This window comes from Trachinotus anak, unplaced genomic scaffold (genome assembly GCF_046630095.1).
Source record: "Trachinotus anak isolate AG129_WGS33_773 ecotype Australia unplaced genomic scaffold, CSIRO_AGI_Tana_v1 ptg000011l, whole genome shotgun sequence".
Classification (NCBI taxonomy): domain Eukaryota; kingdom Metazoa; phylum Chordata; class Actinopteri; order Carangiformes; family Carangidae; genus Trachinotus; species Trachinotus anak.
In genome coordinates, this window is record NW_027273862.1 from 20,000,527 (window position 1) to 20,027,287 (window position 26,761).

General features: G+C 40.2%; 1 protein-coding gene across 1 annotated transcript; it reads left to right on the forward strand.

The window, feature by feature from the left end:
• The first annotated feature begins 213 nt into the window (after positions 1 to 213).
• Positions 214 to 23,877, forward strand: pla2r1 (phospholipase A2 receptor 1). The gene is made up of 30 exons (XM_071488781.1): positions 214 to 1,051; positions 2,437 to 2,817; positions 2,954 to 3,127; positions 3,667 to 3,831; positions 4,092 to 4,205; positions 5,056 to 5,205; positions 5,540 to 5,734; positions 5,859 to 6,022; positions 6,264 to 6,374; positions 8,116 to 8,228; positions 8,325 to 8,494; positions 8,611 to 8,819; positions 9,857 to 10,002; positions 10,681 to 10,765; positions 10,872 to 11,007; positions 11,100 to 11,135; positions 11,696 to 11,856; positions 13,026 to 13,090; positions 14,220 to 14,323; positions 14,417 to 14,553; positions 16,413 to 16,530; positions 16,701 to 16,840; positions 17,737 to 17,878; positions 18,743 to 18,978; positions 20,867 to 21,047; positions 21,174 to 21,308; positions 21,692 to 21,814; positions 21,902 to 22,078; positions 22,453 to 22,488; positions 22,786 to 23,877. The coding sequence occupies exons 1-30, from the start codon at positions 907 to 909 to the stop codon at positions 23,001 to 23,003; spliced, it is 4,467 nt and encodes a 1,488-aa protein (XP_071344882.1). The 5' UTR covers positions 214 to 906; the 3' UTR covers positions 23,004 to 23,877.
• Positions 23,878 to 26,761: the final 2,884 nt, after the last annotated feature.

The following is a 26,761-nucleotide window of genomic DNA, read 5'->3' on the forward strand; positions in this document are numbered from 1 at the left end:
TATAGTAGGAAAGTAAACTGAAAAAGAGTCATCCCTTTATTCTGTCTTTCCAGGCCAAGTTTGGAAGTAAGAAGGTACATTTTTTTCAAGAATTATGTTGAGGCGCTTTTACTTTAGTGTTACCATTTTCTCCTATTCAAGGCTAGATAACAAACTGAAATTGCACCAGGATCGTGCGTTATTGTGTATTCTTGTGACCTTGTCTTGTGGAAGGGATCTGTGTCAAAGTCTAATTCCATCTTTCATTGTGCTCACATGGTGCATTTTCCTAAATGAAGTTGTGTTTCTCTGGGGTCAGACAGTACAGTGCAGGAGTACTGGTTACTGTGTGCACTGTACTTGTTTTACCCCAGGGCCCCAAAACAGGTAAATCCAGCTAAATTAGGGCTGATAACAGTTCATGAAACCAACTCTGTCTAATTCACAGTAACTAAAACTAGCTCCAACTCATCGAGATACAGCAATAAAATCCTGCTTTTCCGCACTGAGGACTTTTAATTTTCAATATTTTAAGTTCAGTTTCCTGCAAATACATCCACCCTTTTACTTCAGTAACACAAATAACTACTTTAACAGTGTGATACTGGAAAAGTGGGACTGGGAATCTATCCATCCATGTATCTGTTTGTTTGTTTGTTTGTTGTGTCTAAATCAAGCTGTATTTGTGTTATTATTCGTCATGGCTGTGTCCCAGTGAGAGCAGACCGGAGCGGCAGGAATGCAGCCTCCAGACCGGGGAGCAGCTGCAGCTCTTCCGTCAGACGTGACGTCGCTGGTCCCCTGCTGAAAAACTTCACTCGGCCTAAGTTTTCTACGAGGGAAAAGCTGCGAGCCCGAAATACTCTCTGACCGGGAGCCTCGGAATGTGCGGACATTTGCACTCCAACGTTGCATCCCGCCGGCGAAATGTTAACACGGTTGTTTCGTTGCATCGGCTCCGCGGCTGTTGTGGCAACTATTTGTGTAACAGTGTTTCTGGCGAAAAGCTGCGTGTGTGTCACCGAGGAGGACGATGAGGTCCTGGGCAAAAAGCAACTCGTGGAGTTTTACAGTAAGTTATCCGGCTGCTGCTGGGTCCTTTTAACGGGCTCCTGCAGGAAGACTCCACGGTGCATGTCGTCTTATGCCTTTAACAGCGTAGACACTATATAGCTGTTCTGAAAAGTATCTGGGAAAAGCAAAACGATCATTGCGTGTTGTCGTGGTGTTGTGCCGATTTTCGAAATGAACCGATTCCTCAGTTTTAAAGTATGAAAGTGTTCCTCAAATCTCCTTGTGGCCTCTGGACCACAGTTTGCTGCAGCGGGCTCACATTGCCCGCAGAGATCTCTATTATCTGTGGAGAAAAAGAGAAAGAGACAGCTCAGCAGCTGCATAAAAGCCCCCTCTCTCTCTCTGGGGAAGTGAAGGTGAATGTCAGTGGCACTTTTGAAAATCGGTGTGTTTACTGGAGGGTAATGTCACACATTCACTGATTCCAGCTCCTCATGTGTGAGGGTGTGCTGCACCATGACAATGCATGTTGAGTTCGAGTTGAGTTGAGACAACTGATGAAATGATTCATTGATCAACAGAAAATAAATGGCAGCAATTCTGATAATTGAGGCATCATGACAGCCTCAACGAAAAGGGCTCACTTCCTCTGGCTTCAGCTGTTTTAATATCTCCAGTCTCAACTGTGAATTGAATACTTTTGGGCTGTTGGCCGGACAAAACAAATAAATTGAATGTCACCTTGAGTTGAGAAATTGTGAGAAAAATAGTTGTTTTCTAATATCTTATAGACTAAAATGATTGTTTGATCCATCAATCAAAAAAGTTTTTCCAAAAAGAGAAATTAACTGATGGTTGCATTCCTAGTTTTTAAATCGTATCTAAAGTTAAATCAGTTTTACAACTATGTAAAATGTAAACAAGCAATGTTAATATTTCATTTAGATCTGGTAACATACACTCTGTGCTGTTCTTCTCCAGTATGCAGCAGTGGCATGAAGGAAGAGATAATTCCTCCAGTTGTTTTCACCACTGCCACTTGTTTACACTCATACATCCTCTGTTTTGTGAGAGTATCCACTTACACTAAGAAATGTGTTTATTTTGGAGGACAAAGTGTTCCCCCAGGCTTTCATCCATTCATTCAACATTGCTCCAATATGGTGGAGAAACATCAAAGAGGTGATCTATAAATATATACAATATACAGACCCTTCGCATCTCGCTGATGTAGTATGCCATCATTCTGTATGTTAATCTACACTTTTTTTGCTCACACTCGGCAAATCTACCGATCCTCCCCTGTCTGTGGTACACGTTCACATCATTTCCTCCCCTATATCTCACACCCCTCTTCTCTTCATACCCCCGCCCCTCCTCTCTTTCCCACCACTTCGGCTTAATTCATCCTCTTCTCCTCACCCTTCGCCCATCTCTTTCCAGAAAAGGGTATCTTTATCCTGGAGAGTGAGCCGCTGAAACGCTGCGTCACAGTGGATCGCTCCAACCTGGTGCTAGAGGACTGCGAGCGACCAACGCGCCGCATGCTGTGGAAGTGGGTCTCCCGACATCGCCTCTTCAATCTGGGCACCAGCACGTGTCTGGGCCTCAACATTTCAGACACGACGCAGCCTCTCGGCTTATTCGAGTGTGACATGGCCCTCCCCATGCTGTGGTGGCGCTGCAGTGGGAGCATGCTGTACGGGCCATCCCAGTGGAGGGTGGCTGTGGCTGGACGTTTGTTGGTAGTAAAAAAAAACTCTTATCATGAGTGGAAAAGGTACAACACTCCTAGAGAAGGGCCCTGTTCACATCCATATGAAGGTAAACACCTAAAATATCCTGCAGCAGCTCATTGGTGACATTTTACAACAACGCAACAGTCTTTTTCGTTACTCTCAATCTCGTCCGCACAGGACATTTGTGTTTTTAATCTATACTGGGTGTGTTTTACTTGCAGACATCCACACTTTGTTGGGGAATGCACATGGCATGCCCTGTGCTTTTCCCTTTAAATACAACAACAAATGGTACTTTGAGTGCACGACGGAGGGGCGTGAGGACCATCTCCCGTGGTGTGCTACCACCACTCGCTATGATGAGGCTGAAAGATGGGGCTTCTGTCCTGTGCTAGGTAAAACACCACACCGGAGGAAGAAAGGAACTTGAGTAAATAGACTACTTTGCCTTAAGTATGTGGACACCTCCCATGTCAACATTGTAACACCCCATCCACAAAGCGAAGTCCAGAATGCAAAGATTTTCTGAGATTTTACTGTGGAAGGACATGATTGACCTAAACAGAGCCCTGAACTCAAACCCATCCAACAACTGTAGGATAAACTACAACTCCACCTGTGAGCCAATCACCCAACATCAGTGCTCAACTTCATAATCCCTCCTGTGGCTGAATAGGGGGAAATCCCTGCAGCCAAGTCTGAAAGTCTTGTGGAAAACCTTTCCAGAAGGCTGTTGGAAACATATTCATGCCCTTGGTTTTGGAAGGAATCAGGCATTACATAAGGGTATAATGATTGGGTGTCCACTTACTTTTTGCCATGTAAATGTTAAATTTGACTCACTGAGATTTGTTTAATTAAAACTGAAAATGAACCATACCTTTAAACATTTTCAAAATTCTACTGGCCTTTTAAACAATAGCTTTATTCATAGATTCCAGTTGTGAGCATTTCTGGGAGTCAAACCAGGAGCTGCATGCATGTTACCAGTTCAACTTGTACACCATCCTCACCTGGAGCCAGGCACTGTCAACCTGCCAGGCTCAAGGTGGAAACCTGCTGAGCATCACCAGCCTGGCAGAGCACAGGTACATCAGAGGTAGGCATCTGGTAGAAAACACACACAGAGATGATGTTGATATTTTTCTTGCTAAATGAGACACGGGGTCTGTGCAGATTCTTATTATTCTTAGTTATTTTATATCTCCTCCTATGGCTCTATATCACTATCTTCTGCCCTGATTTAGTTTTTTTTAAATCCCACAGTGATATCTGAGACTAGTCGATAGTTTACCAGGACCCCGTTTTTTTTTTTTTTTTTTTTTTATAGAACATTCATGTTTTTGTATCTCGTGGTAGATCGACTGGCAAGTGTTGGAGCGATGGTGTGGATCGGGCTGAACCACCTGAAGGATGGTCGGGGGTGGCAGTGGTCTGATGGAGCACCTCTGTCATTGGTCAGTTTGACCACAGGTACTGATTATTTTTTTACTCCAATACAACGCATTGTCATTGTCAGCGGGCAATTCAATGCACATAATGTGAATCCTGCAACTTTACTCATACAAAGGAAAAGGTTGCTCTGAAGTCAGTCATACTTTGTATTTTGTGCTAATTAGCAAATATTAGCATGCTAACACGCTAAATCAGCACGGTGGACATGGTAAATGTATACCTGCTAAACATGGAAATGTTATGTTATCACTGTAGGAATGTTACAGGTACAGCCTCTCAGAGCTGCTAGCACAGCTGCCAATTCTTAGTCTTGTTATATAATAAATAAATATTCCATTATTATATTGAGAAGAAGTTTACATGGAATTGACATGTGAGTATATTTGTAGATGTGTGATCCAAATCAAAATTTAAGATTTTAAACAGGTTTCATAGACCCATCAAAGAAAAAAAATATATAAAAGAGACATCTCAAACTTGAATGATGGCACAAAGGAATATATTTTTGCGTAGCCCATATAACATTTAAGATATGACATTTCTTTATTTGGCATAATAATAAAAATGCTTTGGTCATTTCTGTGTTATACCTTGATCATGTGCAATGTGCAAGCTCAGTTTGTGGCAAAGAGTTACCAATGCTTTTCTACATGTTATTTGTTGCGTTTAATAACAATAGAAGAAAAGAAAATAGATAAGTGAGAAAAATTGGTAGATTTTGCAATCATCATTATTACACAGTTAATAATTGCAATATGTGGCGTTCAGGGCCTGAAACGCATTAAAGTAAAGCCAGTGTCAAGAAACTGAAAAGGTTACAAAACAAACTGTAGAAACTGAAGTGATCCCATCACTGTGTTCCCATCAGCTCTGCCTGCCAACCCGCTACAAGACAACAGACAGTGTGGAGTGTACAACTCAGCCTTCGAGGGCCACTGGCAGAGTCTTTCCTGTGAGTCTGCTCTGCCTTACATCTGTAAGAAGACACCGAACAATACAAGGAGAGCCGAGCCACTAGGTGAGAGTGTTTGCACACACACACACACACTCACACATTGCATTAATACCTGACATGCAAACTGCTTCATCACAGGTGTCTTGACTGTGGCAGGGATGAATTATGAGTCAGAGTGCAAAATGTTCGAGAGGCTTTTTTAGCTTGTGTAGCTCTTGGCCTCAACAGCTGTACTGCATCTGGGGAATGAACTTTTGACCTTTCTCTCTACAGCGCCGTTGGCGGCTAGACCAAAACAATGTCTGCTGTGAATTTGTGTTGTAAAAAGTGTGTTACTCTGGTCTGTCCTATTCAGATTTTTCCTCCTCTCCTTTCCTGATTTTTCTTCCTCTTACAGAGAACTGGCAGTATATCCATACAGAGTGTGCTGACGGCTGGTGGCCTCATAATGGTTACTGCTACCGGGTCCTGTCAGAAACTGAGGCAGGGAGCTGGGAGGAATCTACCCGGGCCTGTGGCTCTCATGGGGCAAACCTCACCACCCTCAACTCACTGTCTGAGGTGGAAATGCTGCTCAACCTCCTGGCTAACTGTAAGGAGCATCATGCAATACAGATACTAAAGATAATTAAATTTTTAATATATTTTTTAATTTTATTTTTTATTGTATTATTTTTGTGAATTCCATGGTGTGTGCGTGTCTACGTGTTTCATAGTTTCTGGGGAGAGCACAGAGGTGTGGATCGGTCTCCTGAAACGGGCATCCTCGCCAACTGTGGAGTGGTCTGATGGCTCACCAGTAACTCTGACTCTCTGGCATCATTATCACCCTCCTTACAACCTAACAGATGCAGCACTCTGTGCCAAAGCAAACAGGAAGGTGGGAAACATGGTGTTGGTGTTTCTTTTATGTAAAAACTCTCTTAAAGCTCAAGTATAACAAGTGTGTTTGAGTTTGAATTAATCTCTTTTAGGGCTGCGTTTAATGATTATTATTTGTTTTCTTTCTATTAAGTAATTAATTAACTGTCGAATTGTTTCGGCTCTAATCCCTTTATGATTTTTGTAAGCATTCATCGGGTTCTGTCCGTGTGAGAGTAAAATGTTTCTCCTTTTCACAGGAGGGTAACTGGCTTTTAGCTTCATGTGATGAACGGCTGCCTGCTGTGTGCAGGAGAGGAAGCCTGAATCCTGGTCATCACCCTGGATCCTGGGATGAGGGTTGTCCTGAGGTAGCAACACTTACGCATAAGTCCACGCACATACATCCAGGTCAGCATGTGCCCAGTGCCTGAAGTGTCTTTGAGCAAGACCAGGAAACCCTGTCATCCAGTGACACAGTTTTGTACAGCAGCTCAACCTCTGAGCTCACTTTGAAGCAAAACCAACCTCTCACACTACATGATTACGTAGCTCTTCATTTTCTTAATCTACCCCGATAAGATTTTACATGGTTTCATGTTGTTTCATAATGATTTACCTTTGATAACACCTGCTTTTGTATGTTCATGTATTTGCTTTGTAAGGGGCTCCATTGGTGTGAAAAATGCTTATGTCAGTTAAAAGCGTTACTTCCATACAGTGAAAATGACCTCATAGTTTCTCACATAAGCTAATGATTTGCAGAAAATCTGAATTGTTAACTTGATAAAATGACATTTTTATGCTTTGACCACATGCTGATCAGGAAAAGTGAACAGATGATTTGCTGTGCTGCGTTACAATAGCTCCATACAGATCAGGACGTGCACCAGGCGGAGCCACACGCCTGTAGCAGTTCAACTTCTGAGCAAGCTGCCCCCCTCGCAAGCACAATGAGCTGATTCACTCAACTGCTGACGTATTGTCTGGCATTCATGTTGCTCCTTGACTCTGTTTACAAGAATATCAGTCTCCTGAGTCACTGGGCTCCCTCATACCCTGGAACATGAATCAAAAACAAGCCCTGAAGGCAGAGCATCAGTGGGCATGCTTCGAGCTGTCTCTGGTGATTCCTGCTTGTGTTTTAGCAGACAAAACTACATTTTCTTCTTCAGTTTCTTCATTGTCTGTGTTGTACAATCGGCCAATCCAGGTGATGATGTGAAATGTTTAACTAAGTGTCCTTGAAATGACACCATCAGCAGTACAAAAGCGTTTCATACTCCAGCTTAAAATAAATCTTTGAACCCTTTTTCCATGTAAATGTTAGTGTTGGCCTTCTCCCCCCAAAGCATAGAGAGAAGGGGGGGTAGATGTGATATAGGGGTTAGAGGGGGAGCAAATTGACACCACTTGCCAAAACACCCCCACGACACAGCCTAACACAGGCATACACTTGCATACACCTTCACTCCAGATTAGGGCTGGGTCAGTCTTCCATAGTAGTGCACATATGATATTTGAGTTTGGAACTGATGCCAAAAGGAAACTTCACCATGAGAAATACAATACATACATTTATTTTTAGCCATGCTAGCAGTGTGATTGTATGGATGGCATTGGGAGTCGCTGGGCCACCACTTGGCTGCGGACTTAAATATCTCGAACGGTTATTGGATAGATTGTTATGACGTTTATGATGCCTAGAGGGCAAATTCTAATGAGTGGTCATCCTGCTACTGCCACCATGAGATTGACTTCTTTTGATTTAGAGTGAAACTTTAGGCTGATTTACTGTGAAATCTGCTAGCACAGACAGTCACGGTCCTTAGAAGATACACAGATACCTGCAAAAACGCACAATATTCCTGTCCAACTCTGCTGTACTTTGTAGTAAGTTCTATTGGCAAATATTAGTATGCTGACATGCTAAACTAAGATGGTGAAAATGGTAAACATTATACCTGCACAACCTGCTCAACATGAACATGAAAAAAAAACTTAATTTTGATTGATACATTTTTCTTATCTTGTGCAATATAGAATAAAGATGTAGTTTGACATACAACATAACATGAGGTTTGATTAGTTGATTTCTTTTTTTTTTTTTAGGGCTGGAAACGACACGGCCATTCCTGCTACATGGTGACCAGCCATGAACAGAGCTATGAAGACGCACAGATGGGATATTACTGCAAGGCTCCTCTTCTTACTGTGGAAAACAGGTGGTTTATTGAGCAAATTATTTATTGTGTTGAAAATTAGGTTGTGGCAGCATTTGACTCTCCTCTCCTCTCCTCTCTTCTTCTCCATGCTGGCAGGTTTGAGCAGGCATTTATCAACAGTTTGCTGAGTGAGCGAGGGGCCAACAGTAGTTTGTCTTACTGGATCGACCTTGTGGACCAGGAGGAGCAGGGAAAGTACAGCTGGCTTCCTCACAACGGCTCCGCTCTGCCTCTCACTTTCACAAACTGGAACAAACACCAGCCAGGTAGCCATATTTTTGTTTGCTTATTATAACTATGAATGCTGTGATTGTGTTTACACGTTTTTCCCTCCTCATGTATAACTACGTCACCTTCTCCTTTCCTGTTTATTTCCTTATAGCCAGTGCTGGTGGCTGTGTTGCTATGTCAGGTGGACCTGCGCTGGGTCACTGGGAGGTGAAAGACTGCAGGACCCACAAGGCCTTGTCAGTGTGCAAGCAGAGTGTCAGCAGTTACCACGATCTCCAGCTGCCAGAGCACCACATTGACGCCTATGCCCCCTGTCCTCCAGGGTGGGAATCACACTCTGGGCTGCTCCTCTGTTTTAAGGTTGAATCATCCTTATCTTTTCTCTCTTCTCTCTACTGACTCATGCTTCTGATTCATCCTTTATCCTCTCTCTAACCTTTCTTTTTTAATCAAGGTGCATCAGCTTGTATGAGGGGAAGTTTTTTAGGTGAAACATTACCCTGGTAGTCATAAGTAGACCCTCGCCAACAGTGACAGAAAAATACTTAATGTAATATTTGCTTTTCCAAACTATTGCACCCATTCTAGCCTTTCTCAGCACACACTGGACTGTAGGCAGAGCACCGTCTGGACCAGACACCAGTCTAACACAAAAAAAAAAAAAAAACGTATTCACATTCAGACCTGTAGGAAATCTATCTTCATAATTTCTGATTTCCACAAGGATTGCAGAAATATTTTCATTATGAATTCATCTCAATTAGCAGATGAATCATTTTAGTCATTGAAAAGTCATTAAAATCGTGAAAAATGTCCCTCACATTTCCCGGAGTCCATTCTGAAGTCTCCAGATGTTTTGTTTTGCCAAACCAGCAGTCAAAACCTCAAAAGTGAGGTTTTGACTGCTATTCAATTCACTTCAGCAGAGGACTAAAAAAATAAACAGAAAATTGACACACTTAAAAAGGTAGAGCCTGTTTTATGTCATTTGTACTTAAAATAGAATCCATAAAACATAATTGGCTATCAGACTTGTTACTGATTAGACAGGACTCAGGGTCTACTACAGCTAACTGTGATGCTTGTTCGAAATACCGGGCTTAATTAAAATGATTTTAATTGAGAAGAAATGTGGTTTATTTGCTGCAGGGATATAAAGCTAGTGTTCCTTTGATTCCCCCCTGTAAATGTAATGATTTAGATTGGATTTGAAATTATGGTGTGTCATTCTTCCCTTATAAATATAGAAAAATATTGAAACTACTGAGTAAAATATATAAAAATATACACAAGGAAATACCAAAAAAAGAAATGGTTCTCATATATATGATGCATTTCTGCAGTTTTCTGCCATTGATCCTGTAACTCCTGGCTGACACTGCGTTTTGCTCTTCTAGGTGTTCCATGATGAAAAAGTCCTGATGAAACGTTCCTGGGTGGAGGCAGACTTCTTCTGCCAGGCCCTCGGGGCTCAGCTGGCCAGTTTTTACCACTATGAGGAGCAGGTGTTTGTCAAGCAGCTCCTCGGTACCATGTTTGAAGGGTTGGTACAGCCCTCCGGGCCTCATCAATGCAGGAATGTTCTTGGGACTGATAAATGCATCAGTTGAGGTTGTTTTTATTTTATGTGCAGAGGGCACAGAGTATAGAAATTAATTACTGTGACTTTTGAAGATAAATTGTGGTTTGGGATTATTTTGAAATCTGGCACAGATGATTTCTTTTCTACCAGGTAAACACCACCTTGATAAATCATATAGCTAAATACATTTTAAGTTTTTTTTCCTTATAACTGTGTAATTCAAAAGTTTTGTAGACTCTAGTGAGACTTAGAGTTGGGCTTTATGATGGTATATACTGTGAGATGACAGGAATTTGTCAAGGGTTATGTCATTCTTAACAAGTTATCTATCCCTTTGATTTTGCATCATTGTGACGAAATACCTTGATTTGTCAGTTATTTTCACTAGATTATCCAAAAACAGACACTTTTTTCTGGATATTTTATTTATGGAAATTGTCTCAAACAGTTTACATTATATCACCATAAATGATTACCTGTAAAGTGATAAGAGATTTCCCTTACATTGCTTCCTTCCAGAGGGGGGTTTTGAAGTAGTTTAATAACTGTTGTCGATGTTGAAATCTCAAAAGGTTAAAAGACTTTCTCAGATGGACTTGTGTTGCAGTGTGTTTTTTTTGTTCTGCTCCTCTCTTTTAGAACAGAGGGTCGCTGGTTCTGGGTGGGTTTAAACAAGAGAGACCCTGAACATCCTGGAGTCTGGGAGTGGTCCGACGGCTCTCCTGTGAGCACACACACATGCACACACATGTCTGCCTGCCTCATTTACACTCAGTAAAATTCAGAGGATTCATCCATTGTGACTTGGTCTTGTGTCGGGTTTTGTGCAGGTGGTGACGTCCTTTATAGAGGATAAGAATGAGGAGGACGACAGGAGGGACTGTGCTGTGTACAGTGACCTGACCAACGCTCTCATGCCGCAGCCCTGTGATACCAAACACGAGTGGATCTGCAAGCTGTCCAGAGGTAAACGCCTTAACATCAACACTCTCCACACAGACTTATAACTAAACCAAATCCTTTGATTTGATTTCAGAAAACTCTGATTTATGTTGCAGGTGATAAACTGAAAAAACCCTATTGGTACACTGAGCGTAAGTAAAATTAATAAATTCATTTATCATTTGGCAGAACATGCTGACTGACCATTGAATCCACATAAAAGCATTTCATTTCATTTTCTCCATATTACAATTCTGCTACTGTGCTACCTTTGTCAACTCAGGATAAACGGCACCTTTCTTTTACCTTTTTGTGAGTTTTTTCTTCATCTGAACTGAGGGTCTTGTGTGTTGTGCAGTTTGTAAACACTTGTCATAGTTTATCAGGACTGCACTGAGGTATATTGGTTTAGCCTGCTGCTGTGTCCCCATACATGAAACATGAAAAAAAACTGCTTCAGTACTGTTGCAAAGTCTCGAAGCAGAAATCTGAAGATTTTTTGTCATGGGTTCAGATGTTTTAATGTTGTCTGCAGTAACAGAGGTTTGTTTTCTGAGGAAATCTGGGTCAGTAAAATCTGTTTTTTAAATGTGGAATGGCATTACTGAGTAGTAAACAGTCAGCAATTAGAACAGCACATTAACTCATTATAACCATTTTATTATTTGAAAATGTATCTTGTATTATAATTGTCCTCCCGGCTTCACCACAGAGAGCGAGCCCTGGGTGTTTTACCGTGGAGCTGAGTACCTGCTGGCGAAGCAGCCCTTTGACTGGGATGCTGTGTCTCTGGCCTGTCAGATGATGGGAGCATACCTGCTGTCCATTCACTCCAGAGAGGAGCTGCACTTTGTGAAGGAGCGCTTGAGGCGGGTCTGTTACAGCCACAGATTCACAGGAATTCAGTTTTGCCAGACTGCTTTGTGTGCTCTTTTGTAAAATCAATCAATCAAACAATCAATATTTGTGAAGTACCTTTCGCACAGGTTAGTACATTTCAAGGTGCTTGACAGATCACTGAGAAGCTGTTAATAAGACAATACAAATGTAGACATTAAAACAATTTGCGACTAGTAACTAAATAAATAAACTAATAAAGTAAAAGAGAAGGACAAATAAAATAAATGCAAAGGAATAGAACATTTTAAACCACAAATACAATAAAACAAATGATTTAAAATTAAGAAATAATGCTCATAAAACATTCTAATCAAAAACCATAGCTACAGTTCAGTTAAAGATATCAACACATCACACACTATCAAGTATTTTACTCAACAATACAATAACAATACAACTTATTAAAAGTAATAGTTGTAGCGCATATGACAGCACAGATATAACTGAATTAATTAATTAGTTAATTAAAATAAACTCAACCGACAAAATAATATTATGAATAGTAATCTCTTTTGAGGTACCCAACTGTTACAATTTTTTAGTGAATTTTATTTTCCGTAACTATTTATTCCTCATACCATGATTTTAAGAGATCATCTGACATTTAGTTTTTCCCGGCGCAAATACTCCCACCATCTAATCGCAATGACCAAAATAATCAAAATGATGTCAGCTGCGTTGATGCTTGAGCAGGAACACAGTTTCACACAGGAGTACTCAGCCAAAGAAATGTACAAGTGCATGAACAATGGAAGTGTGTCCCTGAACAATTTGGTGGACACACTTCACCCCTCATACGAACTCAAGTGTTTACAGACACACGCTGAAAAGCTAAAACGTACCTCATATGTGGACACTTTCATGCTCGAGTGCCCATGCACATAGTGAGTAAGAGAGGCCGTTTGGCAGCTGCCTTTTAGACCAGACTAAAGAAATCTCTTGTGGTGTCGAGGCTTGTGAGGGATAAAAAGGAACAAAACAAGGCGATGAAAGAGGAAAGGCACGGGCCAAGGAGAGCGCCTGAATAGCTGCTCATGTCACAGAGGCTCAAGTCCTCATTGCAGTCCAATGAGGACAAGGTTGCAAAGGAGGAGTGTAAAAGCAAAGTAAAGGTCTTTTTCATCTCTTCCCCTTTCACTCAGCTCTCCTTGGGCCCGACTGACTGGTGGATCGGCTTGTCCATGGGCCACCCTGGAGAGGAGGTCAGGTGTGTATGTTTGGGAGCTTGTTAGTCATTTGATGTTGCTGCCACTGATTCTATTACAGCAGTCGACACTTTGTTCAACATTGTGAGTAAAGAAAATGTGGATGTGTGAGCACTGTTTCATAAATGACTGTGAAACGTGATACAAATTGCAGATACATTTGTGAGTCCTAGAGGGTTTTGTAGGACTTAGGCTGTGTGCTTATGCTGGGAAAGCAACATTAAGCCAACTGAATTTTTGGCTACAAAATAAATGATTGTAAGGGCAAAGCATTTAAAAAAAAACTTGAACTGAATATATATAATAAGAAATAGATCTCAACTACAAAGAAAAAAGGGCCTGCAGATGTCTCCAAAAACAAAAAGAAAAATGAAATGTAACGAGAGAGGCATCCTAACTCAGGGTTTTTAATAAACTATGTACCTGTCTAAGAAAACAAAAAAAACAAAAAACTAAAATAAATAAAAAAAGTCAACTGACTTTCTTTTTTGTTTATCCACTCAAACGAAACACAATAGAGGCTAGGCTAGACAAACAGATAACCTATGTGTCACTACCAAGAGCTTGTATGTGAAGTTGCACTAATCCTAGTGTAGTGTGAGAGCAGCCTACAGCACAAGCACTACAAGTGCCTCAGATCCACTGATTACAAGTTACAAGTTCAAAAGACAGGCAACGGAGAAACACAGGTGCAAGCTGCTGACCAGAAACAACACTCACACAGAAGCATGCTTTGGTCAGAGACACTGTATTGATTGCAAATGGTTGCACAGGTAGATTTGGTGGAAAAGGCTCCGCTCTTTAAGGGAGCTGTTACAGAATCTGCAGCATCAAGGATTCTGTTGGTGAGAAGTAATCCCTGCAAAACCATGAGATTGTAGTAAATATATACAAATGTTAGAGTCAGACAACAATAATTGCGTTTCCATCCACACGTTTTTATATGTGTTTAAGCTTGTGCATTAAAAAAAGCCCTGCATTGGGTGCCCTTAGTGTGAAGGAAGGATTGTGTCTTAATAGCTGCACCCATTATAGGCAAGGATCCACACAGCATTAGTTGCAGGCATGAAAACACACTGACAGTTTCATAAGGACCAGGACATCAGTAAGTATTTGTGCATTTGTTTGCAGGTGGAGTGACAAGACAGGGCTAGACTTTCAGAACTGGGCAGATTGGAGCTCCGGTAGTGGCCCTAGGAAAAATCGTTTGTGTGTGACCATGTCCTCTTCAACAGGTAAACACATGCACATGAAGAAACGCAAACTGATGCACGTACTGTATACTTGTACAAGCTAGAATATGTTGAGGTTTTCCTGGTATGTTGCAGGGAAGTGGTCAACAAGTAAATGTAGTGATCTCCACGGCTATGTGTGCAAGAGAAAGACTGTGTCTGTGGTGGAGACTCCCAGGGAGCCACACTACATTGGAGGATGTCCGGAGAAATGGCTGTACTTTGGACACAAGGTTCAGACACGCACTTGGACATGCACACACATACACTCCTTCAGCTTCATAGAAAGGGTTGTTGGTGGAGCATCTTTTTTTGAGAAACGACTTTTAAAGTGCCTCTGCACTGGCTTAATTGTCAGCCATAGTGGCTGCCACTTTAACCAACCAACGGTTTATCAATAATGAACACATTTTGAAACCTGTAAACTGAAACATCATGATCAGTGTTTTCACATTTTATAGAGTATATAAAGGTATGAAAATGGTTTATAACACATGCAGATGCCAGTGTTTATTTGTAAACAACCATAACTCCTTCTAGTGGAACCCATAAATTGAGTCTTGTCTATGAACAGATTATGAGTCACAATATAGTAAAACACAGTTGTAGTAATATCAAATACAGTGGGGTCCAAAAGTCTGAGACCACTTTCCATTTCAAGTGAAAATGTCTGCTTACATCTACATTATAGTGTGTGATTTACCATTTACCTTTTATAAAATGTTTATATAGTGCTTATAAATGCAAAATGTGGGGCGAAGAAGTGGCTCATTTTCTGCCGTCTTCCCCACAAATCAGTTCTTCTCTAGTGTCCCTACTGCCCCTGAGATTGAAGCAGGATGTTTGTGTTTACATTCACTGTTCTTGCATGAATAACCCCCAACTGATGATGCTCAAGCTGAGTCAACTTCAGTGAAGACCAAAACCAACTGGCCTTCTCTAAAATCATCTACTCATCTAGTATTAGATTTCAGAAAGGACGTTTTCTTTTAGAATATATGACTACATTGTTCAAATTATGTTATTGTATTGTAGATTATTTCTAGCATCAATGCAATATTGGGGTTAAAAAAAACATTTAGAAAGATGTAAAATCATCTCAAGAACTATTTTTTTTTTTCACCAAAAGAAAACTTCAGGAAGAAAGTCGGTTAAAAATATTAAAGCAACTTGATACGATGGATTATCAGATTACCTTGTAGCACCAGATGAGTCCCACTGCTGTGAAATTGATGCAGTGTTTAGCAAGTGTCCTGCATATTAAACTGAACTGAAAGCCTTGTAGCAATGTCTGTCCTTGTTCTCCTTGAATATAAAACATGGGAAAAAAATGCCTTTGCTTTCATTAGAGCGTTGACAGGAAATGTGGGAGAGAGATGAGAAACAACATGACACAAGTTTCCCGGCTCTCAGTCGAACCGGGGACTTTGTGGTTCATTGTTGGCACCTTAAACCCCTAGTTTAAAGTGCAGCCATATCTACTTTTAAAAGAGCTATTTTTAAGTTTTGTTATGCTACATAGCCAACGTTAGCATTTACGGCTGTTTACTCACTAGTCTAAAAGAACCGTTGCGAGTTCAGCTTCAAACTTCATTCCTCACCAAGAGCTGTCTCGAGCGGTGGAAAGCAAGGCCGATGTTAACTCTTGCCTCTATTGCGTCTTCTCTTCTGTTTAATTTAGCATGCTAACCAGCTAGCCCTAGGCTGTATCATCACTTTCCAGTGCTCTTGTATTATAAAGACACTGACGGCACAAGCTCTTGTCAAGTATACATTTAAGTACCTTTTCAAGCTATGAAGAGCAAAGAAGATAATGCCTTCTGTAACATCACATTATGTCCCCCAGATTTAATCATAAGGAGCTAAGCTCTTCTCGATGAAAATCATCTGCCAAACTTCTGTTTTTGTTCGTGTTTCACCAGGAATATGAAATTACATCTTCTGTCTGTCAAAGAATACCACATGCTTGGATTTTCTTTTTACTTTGAATCCTGACCTCTCTAAACAAGTCCTAGTGGTGATAGGTGAATAATCATTTTCACAATGTGATATTCATGTTCTGCGTGGGACGTGTGTGTGTGTGTGTTGGCAGTGCCTCCTACTTCACCTCCCCGGCAGTCCGAAGGAGGGAAAGAGTTGGAAAGATGCCCAGTCCATCTGCTCTTCATTCGAAGGCTCGCTGGTTGCTATAGAAGATGAGATTGAACAAGGTAAAGTGAACTGTACAACTGTCTGATGAATGGCTGATTTCATATTTCAAGTACCATCAGGCAAGATTTTCTGCATCTCTTTAGCCCTGTTAGTAGGCATGTCAGAAAAGAGTTAAGCTCTAAATTTGTTTTTATAATTTTTTCCTGTTGCCACACCATCATCTCCGCAGCCTACATCACCATGCTGCTCCAGGGCAGCTCTGTAGGTGTGTGGATTGGTCTTCAGGATGAGGATACCATGAAATGGACCAATGGGAAACCAGTCACCTACACCAACTGGTCTCCAATTGAACCAAAGAGATATCTCACTGTAAGCACATATGCTGTTAACTGTTATAAATGCAGTAATTTGTTGTCTGTGTGAAGTCCACAAAAGAGTCATGTCCTAAGGAATGTCCTTTTTCTAATTCTTTTGGGTGCAGAGGGAAGGAGATCTAGTGTGAATCACCAAATCAAATGTAGGGCTTTCTGCAAAAACTGCTGTTTAAAATGCCATTGTGTGCAAAAACCAGTATACTGGAGAATAGCAAAGTGGGAGAGGCTGCTGGTTCCAGAAATATTTTGTAACACTAGATATTCCCATTGACTCTCTTGTTTTCTAAATAAATTAACAATACTATAGGCTCATCCATTTCTATTACTTTTTTTGTTTCTGAGAACATCCATCACTATCTACCATACCTGTTTGGTGTAGTAGATGGTTTTAAATACTACAATAACCATGATCCTGGGCCACTGTGGACTTTGGAGCGGCTAGTAAGAGGTGTGACTCAGAGATACAGCCACAGCTTTGTCACTGCAACCAGAAACAAAGTACTATATCATAATTCCAGAAATCCCCAAAACACAATATGATTAACAGAAAATTCAGCCAGGAAACATTTGCATACATCAAAAACTTGGAAGTGCTGTAACGGACAGTTATTGCCTGACATTGTCTGTGCAGAAAAATCAGGACTTTTACTTCTGGAGGGCTGGAAACCCAAAATAACTCCTCCAACTTTGCTATTCTTGCATAAAAAAAGAACATAAATCACATTGAGCAGTTCCAGGTGACTGTATAATGTGAACAAAGTTGTATCCACAATTTCACCTATGCAAACTGTGACTGTAACTTCAGATGTGGGAACTGAGAGAACATATGTTCCTGAAATGTGTTTTGTGAATGGGCTTGTGTGCACTGATTTGTTGTATATGCACCCCCAGGAGGATGAGTGGCTCAGTGGATTTGCTGATGAGCCGCTGTGTGCTGTACTGTCCAACAACCACAACTTCCACCTGACGGGGAAGTGGTACGATGAGAAGTGCAGTGAGAGTGGGTATGGTTTCGTATGTCAAAAACCTCAAGGTAAGATCCCGTGAGTTTGTTCTTCTTTCATTGTCTGCCTTTCATTACCTCTCCAAGGTTTTTCAGCACATCTCTCTTTTTCTTCTGTTGTCAGACTACTATAGCTTTCTGTTGCTGAATGGCCTTTCATACTGTTCCTCTTTCTGCAAGTCAATTAACCTTGGGTTGGAATCTTGAGTGCTGACAGGTGGTTTCGTTTCTGACAGCCACAGTGTGTTAACAGAGATTAATAAAACTGAAAGTACTGCATTTAACACATGAACTACAGTGGCATTGAAAACACGGTGGCACTTAAATGCACAACAAAGAGTACCGGTAACTTAGCGTTCCCTGAAAATTCCCGGAAAACCTTTCACCTTGCTGCAGTGATTTACCAGTGAACTCCACAATCGTCATATGTGAATAATGTCAGTTGTACCACAGTGCAATTATGAGACAAGTACAATTTAAGTCTGAGAGATTCTTATTTTATACATTTTCATGGTAAATCCTACATCATCTATATTCTATTACCTTACATGTCTTTAAAGGAAAATTTTGTTATATTTCAACATTGGTGTATTACACATATGTTTTGCCATTGTGACTCTTTGATTGTTAACCATAAATGAATAATTCCACATTTTGGGAAATGCACTTAATCACTTTCTTGCTAGTCAGATCAACTTTTTAACTCATTGCAAGGAAGCGACTAAGTCAAAAATGTTGAACTATTCCTTTAATTGATGTGCGTGACAGCTAATCAATCATCCATTAAATGACCCACAGAATTACAACATACATTACCACCTTGAAGTTATTATTCTGATCAGTGTCTTATCTTCTCCCCACACTCCTATCTTTGGTCTTCTTCTCTTGTTACAGATACATCCAGACCCCCCACCCACTCCTATCACCATCCTCTCCCTGACAATATTGAGTACAGGACCCGCAGCTACAAGGTTGTGTCTGGCAACATGAGCTGGTACGACGCGATGCATTTGTGCATAGAGAATGATTCAGACCTAGTGAGCGTTACAGATGCCTACCACCAGGCTTTCCTTACTGTCCTTGTCAATAGATTGGCAGTCCCCCACTGGATTGGACTGTATAGTCAAGACGTATGTATCCTCTCATGCAATATGTATTGTATCATTCTGCACTGTATGTTTGTGTCAGATAGGTGTTTTTGTACGGTTCATCTTTTAAAGGAAATGGTTTGACATTTGGAAAATACGCTCATTCACTTTTTTTTAACAAGAGTTAGAAGATTGATACCACTCTCATGTCTGTATGGTAAATACGGAGCTGCAGCCAGCAGCCTGTTAACTTAGCTTAGCTTCACGACTGGAAACAGAGGAAGAACTGGCTCTGTCCAAAGGTTGAAAGAATCCGCCTACACTTACCTAATTACCATGTAAAAAAAACCAAAGTAAAGACAACAAGCTGTATTTTCCAGGTAATTACATGCCAGACTATTACTTGGATGGGAGCAGTAGCTTTCCGAGTTTCACGATCATGATTATGACAAGGTTGTAGGTTTTTGCTTTTTGGTTGTTTTTTTTATTACCTTTGAACCCCAGCCAGGACAGCTGCTTCCCCCCTGCTGCCAGCCTTTATGCTAAGCTAAGTGTACCATCTATTGGCTGTAGTTCAATATTTAATATATGAACGTGACAGTGGTATTCTTGTCTAACTTTCAGCAAGAAAGCAAGAAAGCGTATTTCCCAAAACTATTCCTTTAATACTGGTTAATGAGCATGAAATGCAGATAATACCCATCTGTATGCATGAGGTGCATTTAAAAACCGGTAGTTTAATTCTTTTCATATGCCTTTGGTCTTTCTTTCTTTACCAAAAGCATAGTTTGTGCATGTCAGCATGTGATCAGCATCTTAAAACTGGCAACAGTGACAGTTAGTTTCTTATGGCACATCCTGAAAAATAATAACATTTGATTGAATATCTCAGTTTCTGTCCTACGTTGCCCTGGGTTACCATGATGCACCACCTGACAAGACTTTGTAGTCTGTTATAAAATGGAAATTTCTGAAGATTTAAACTGTACAAGGCCCTAAAGGATTCTTTAAATGGACACCTAATGTGTCAGTTTCAGTTTCCTTTATATAGATGCCTGCTGATAGCTAGTTACAGTTGTCTCACATGTCTCTGGGGTTTTTCTCCTGGCCTTTTCACCATGTGGAGGTATTCTATCCACAGGCATGTGGTTTTCCCAGCAGACAGTCAGAGCCTTCACATTTGGATTCAAGTATTGCTGAGCCCCTGTGGAATGTATTAGTCATGGAGAGAAATGAACACATTTAGTGAGAGAACCAATTCTCTCTCTGCCTCTTTTATTTTTATTTATTTATTTTTTACCTTGCATGATATTGTTCAGTTTCTGTCACATGGACCTCCTACAATAATTATGTTCTTTTAGCTTTTATTACACTCATTAATACACAAAGCATCCCATCTCAATACTAACACAGAAGTACAGTGTTTTGTTCGAGTGTTACTATTATGACTGCTTTGAATCATGTTTCTTGATCATTATATCATGGAAAACTGAGTGTGTGTCATGTCTGGTGAGTCAGTGGCTGGAATCTCCCACAGAAACACACACCTCCCTAACTAAAGCACGGGGTGTTTTGTTTCCTTGTTAAGAAAGGAAGTAAAAAGTATTTTAATTTCAGTTTTAGATTTTGTAATAAATTCTAAATCTATATTCAGTACATAATCCTGACGTGACAGAAACCCAGTGACACTATATAGAGCATAGCCGTGTCATACACAGTGCACAATTTTACCACCTGCTGTTACAAACTGTAGGTATTATTACCACTAACTCAAATCAAACTGATTAGTAATCAAACTGCTGTGCATACACAGACTGACACCCACTGCTGCAATAGCTTGCGTTATAAATAAGTATGGAGAGTTACTGGCAGAGTTTTACCACAACTGTGACTTATTGACAGACACACTGGTGATTGCGCTTACTTACAGAATGGCATCAATTATCAGTGGTCAGATGGCAGTGACACTGTGTACACACACTGGGACGCAGCCGACGACGACGACGACTTTGTGACAGGGGATTGTGTGTACATGGACGTGAACGGAGGCTGGCGGAGAGCCGACTGTGAAACTCTGCTGCCAGGAGCCCTGTGTCATGTTGCTCCACCAAGTCAGTGTTGCTTCAGTGAAACATTACAAAATCTCAGCGCTCCACAACGCATCTCTTTCTGTTGTTCATATTGATAATGTGAAAATTCATTGCTATTGTCTGCCTTTCTCCTGCTGTCTCTCGCAGGCAATAAACCATTTATATCATATGAGGTGGTGTGTCCCTCCACGTGGGTGAAATTTGGACATGGCTGTTACAACTTTGAGCCTGTGGCGCAGAAACTTACATTTGAAGAGTCAAGAGAGTACTGCAGGCAGAAAGGTAAAAATGAAATTGAAATTGAAAATTAGAAAAATAATTTAAACAGTTGGTTGCCTCTCTCACTGTAATCTGCCACATAGAATGCATACTCCCCCTACAGGTCAAATGTAGGAGCTGCTTAGAAAAAAGCACTAGGCTTTGAAGGAAACTGTGTTTGAGTTCTTACTTAGCAGTGATGCTTGCAGGAAATTGACAAAAATAGTAAAGTCTGCTGACAGCTTATGGGCTGCTGGCTTTAACTTTATATTGACTGTGCAAACATGAGGGTGCTTTAAAAAAAAAAAACCTCTTATCTAATAAGCAAATTAATATTTTTTTTCCAAAAATATCAAGCTAAACTGCACAGTAGTTGTGAGTTTGTTGTGCTTTCTGTCACTTTCTAGTCAACACCTCAGATGTCCTGACCATCGAGAGCGAGACAGAGAATCGTTTCGTTCTGGAACAGCTGTGGTCATCGGGGTTCCTTCACCACACCGTATGGTTGGGGATGTACTTCAACATTGACAGTAAGAACATGTCAGTCTCCTGTACCCATGAAATGTTCACAATCCCCTGCATTCCTGTTTCATAAAACCGTGGCCTCTGCTTTTTAGCTGATTCGATGGCCTGGGTGGATGGTTCACCTATGGACTACACCAACTGGCCCAGTAAAGCCCCAGACTCCAAGCTGCTGACTCAAGATACCTGTGTTACTACCAGGGTGATTGACGGAGTGTGGCACCTGTCACGATGCACCGAGCGGCTCGGCTTTGTCTGCAAAATCATCTCAGGTTGGAACTCTGGGGCCTTCTGAAAGAATATTTGGTCCCCTGTATTGAACTCATACGACATACTGTGTTGGAATATTTGTTGGCCATCTTAAGCTATGGGTCCAAAAAAATCAATACTGTTTACATGCGTGAAAGGTTTTAATTGTTATGAATTAAACACAGCTACAATGTGGACAAAATTGCTGGACATTCCAGTTCATGTGATAAGGTTTTCATGCCATTTCTTTTGATAATTATGGCTGCACCATTTTTGAAGGTCACATTAAATGACGATGAGTTTTCGAGACGTAATGTCGGCGTACCTCATTTTCTGAATACCCAGGATGATACGTGATAAGTTATATCAAATTTCACATGTATGTACTCTTTTGTAGATGCCATTTCTGAGGTGGAAGTGGAACCACTAAACGGTAAAGTGCACCTTCATTTCAAAGATTTAAACACTCAAGACATGTTTATTATGTGTCCCATAGGTGCCGTAAGCATGAGGACATTGTTTCACTCTGTGAGGCAGTGAAGATGCAGTATATGATTAAACATGCTGAAAGTGATCCATCATTTACAGAATCTGTAATATAATGCGATGTATGCTACAAATATATATCTATGTTTATATCTTTATACATGTAATTCAATGAGGGGGGCATCATACCACCCGTCAAAACAAAGGCATGACTACATAAAAACTATCATGTTGTGTATTTTAGGTTTACATCATGGTGTCATTGCCGCTGCAGTGCTGGTGGCCGTGCTGATCTTTGCCCTGCTGGCAGGAGCGATGTGGTTTGTATACAAGAGGAACTCTGCACGTTTTCGTGGGATCCCTATGCTGGGCAGCGCTTATTACAGACAAACCAGCTCCCAGGCCATGGAGTCAGATGGAAACGTGCTGATCACAGACCTGGAGGCTCACTCAGGAGAATAGCACTCAGTGACTCCCTTTCTTATTTTAAAGTCTCTGTTGTCCTTGCGTTCTCTGTCTGTCTCTCACCATATCACCATCAGGTATGAATGCCACATGACACTGTAAAGCTGTGACACCGACTCCTCAGGACAGTGGTGAGATGTTGACGGTAATGTTTTCTCTTGTAAATTTGAGAAGGTGTTAGAAGGATCCCAGTTGCTCTCTACAGTTTTCCTTTATTCAAACCATTTAAATGGGACACATTTTTGTGAGTATATTTCTTGCATTGACACTGAAGAGCCCACATTTGAATTTCTGTTGTTTGAAGTAGACTAACAAAGGTCACATAAATGAGAATATTGAAGAAGGGATACTAGAGAACTTAAAACATTTTAAAAGAAATACTGAACGCTTAATATTTGTTATAATCCTGCATTACAAGGATTTAATCAATTATGGTAAGCACTATACAGGAAAATGATTTGAATAATAAGGATATTATAATATTCAAACAGCTGAGGAAAAATCTTGATCTACCTGTCAGGGTCAAAAGTAACTGTCATTGTCATAAATAAAAGGCAGATTGATGACAAAAAAGAAATTACACAAATTATATTTGTGATGTAATTTTGTACATTACATTTAGAATGTGGTATGTGGTACAGCAATTTTGTCAGTATTACTTTTGTATTTTTATTTTATTTTTCTAAATACACATGCTGTATATTGATAAGAGTTTTTTTTGTATATTCAAAACTGGAGAACAGAAATGTGTTAGGCATAACTTGTGACTGGATTTCTCTTTTTCACTTCCGTCTGCAGATGAAAAGCAAATTATGAGACGTATTTTGCACAACTGTCTTTGTGTTAATAAACTGAAAGTAGGTCTAACTGATTAATTGATTTGTTTATTTGAGTATCCCACATCACAGACACTAGACAGCAACAATAACAACAATGGCCTCATGACAAATCACAATATACAGTTCCAGAAATTGAAAAAGAGCACATTTCATTACATTCAGCTGCCATGAAAGAAATGCCTCATTATGATTGATACAGTGGTCTCTGTCTTCCCTCTCTGCAAATTGAATTTTATATTTGGTACAATGGTAGCAGTCCCAGTTTTATCAGTGAGTCTTGTGAGTCATGTGAGGCTGTGTGAATAACACAAGTCTCATAAACCTCAGTGTAATCCTCCTTCCCCCTTTTTTAGACTCATTTTCTACCTCACCCTTGTGGTCTAATAGGAAGGTACGCAGCCTGACCAATATTTGCCATTTCCTCCGAGTACATCCTCATTACAAAGTAACTGCTGTCAAAGAATTTGTAAAATACTAACATCTATCCCTGTGCTATCTATACCCACCTAAGATTTCCAGGGTCAGTTGTTTGCAATGTGTTGCCTTTGCATAAAGTTCTGGCTTCTCCTTTTGGATCAATGTGCTGTGCCCTTAATGGAGGGCGATGCTAAAATACTACAGGATTGTTTGTGTTTTGCTAGCACTACAAATTGGCAGGATGTCTGCCTTTTTTTTAATAGAAGAGTCTAATAAAGCAACAGTAAAAGAACATTCATGTGAAGGACAACTACCGAATAGACTTGAGATGAGACTGCTCTTATGGGTCTAACGTTCAGTTTTTAGTGGCCCCATTAAATGTTAGATATAGTCATTGTGGGTTGTAGGAAGATAGTGTCACTGATAAAATGATTAGGGCAAGTGTATCATTCTTTTATTTTCAAGTGAAAAAAATAATCTTTGTTCCCCGAGTATTGTTCATGCTACTGTATCTGTTGAAACAATGTCATCGTGAGTTACATCACTCTCAAGACCACAGACGTTGTTTTTGTGGAATCATTGAGATTGTAGATTGTTTAGTTGATCTCAGTTAAGTACACCCCAAGCCATTAGATTGCCTAAACAAGACTTTCAGTGTTTGGCAGCAACTAACAGTGGAGAAATGAGAGAGCAAAGTGCAGCTATTGGCAGTTTCTCTGACAGTATCTGACATCAGGATAGTCATAAATTAATAATTCATAACCACTGCTATGTATACATATAAAACTATGACAGCATCCTGTGCAGTTGGTGGATGGGAAACATGACGTGTGCCTTTTAGTTGACGGAAACTACCCAGTTTGACAAAATACCCCAGTCATCAGGGAGTGCGAAGGGAATTCACCAGCACAGAGACAGATAATGCAAAGGCAAAACCAGAAGGAAGAAATTTTCCCTTCAAAATGAAAGTATTTAAAGTTAAAATTATGAGCTATTAACTAAATTATGACTAAATTATATTTGACTTGTGTCTAATTCTGACCTAGTATCTCATAATTTAATCATAATCAACAAAAAAAGGAAGGCAACCAACCCCCACTATGAAACAAACCTGATGCAAAACCACATACTGAAAGGACTGAATCCCAATGTGCCCCAACAAAACCAAAAAGTACCCCATACAAACTGGGGTTTCCTCCTAAACCTAGGCTGACATACAATTATGTAAGATCAACTGTGGTCCTCAGGAAACTAGTGATGGATTATTGCAATAATCTCACTATTAGACTGCTACAAAAACCCAATGGGAGAAGACTCCAGTAACCAGAAGGACAAACTGCACAATGGAGTAACACTAACCAAATGTCAACCAAAACAGAGACAAGAGGACTAGAATATTGCTCTCCCCCGGGACAAGCACACTAGACTCATGTATGATACTTACCAGCTCCATTTTCCCAGAGTCTGCAGTTTTGAAACCATACCAAAGCACCAAATGCCTAAATAACAAACCCCCATTACCACTGGAGGCAGCGTAACATAAACCAGTCTGGGTTAAATTACCACAAAGACTAAACTTTATTTTACCAAAAAGTTTAATTATATCCCGGAAGAGCCGAAAAGGAAATTGTCAAAGACAAACGAAACAAAACAAAACAAAACCAAAACAAAACGGAGCCAGGAAAGGAAAAGAGGAAGCGAGAAGGAGACAGACTGGCTGATGACCACCTGCTTATATAGTGCAGCCAACCAGGTGAACTGAATCTCCATGACGACCGAGCCCCGCCCACCAGCGTCACATCAGAGAGGGTCGGTTTCTTTTGTAATAACAATAATGTTTATCTGTATTTAAATCTTCCTTTTACCTGAAGATAATAACTCTGTTTTAGTGGTGTTTATATTAGCAAACGTTTAAAAATAAAAAATATGGAGGGAGACTTCATCAGTCATCACATCTAAAATATAAATCTGACACTTGTTTGTTACTATTGGCTCTCTTGCTTTTGACATACACCTTAAAGATGAGTGGATTTTCGAGGCTTAGAAAATGTCAGTCAGTCAACCGGACTGATAACTGAGAATATTCGGTTTCCTTCACAATATTCAGTTTCTTCTTCATTGCTTGTTGACTTAGAGAGAAAAAAGCGGGATTCTACCTCATAATTTTGTATGAAAGTCTCAGTATGCGTGTGTCAGTATATATACATATATATACATATATATATATATATTTTTTTTTAATTTATTTTTTTTTAATTTGGTATTTCATAACTGACTTTGTTTCAGTTATTATTCACTTACTTCATAGGCTACGTTTTTTTCATGTGGTATTTTATAACTTACCACCTATTTCAATATGTTTCGGTTTTATTTTTTCCATTTATTTTTTTCCACTTAGCAAGTCGTGATGTGGCTTATCATAGACATGGTTATTTCTTATCATGCTCATAGCAGCTTTTCATCATTATAACTAACTATGGTCTAACCGGAAGTGCCGTC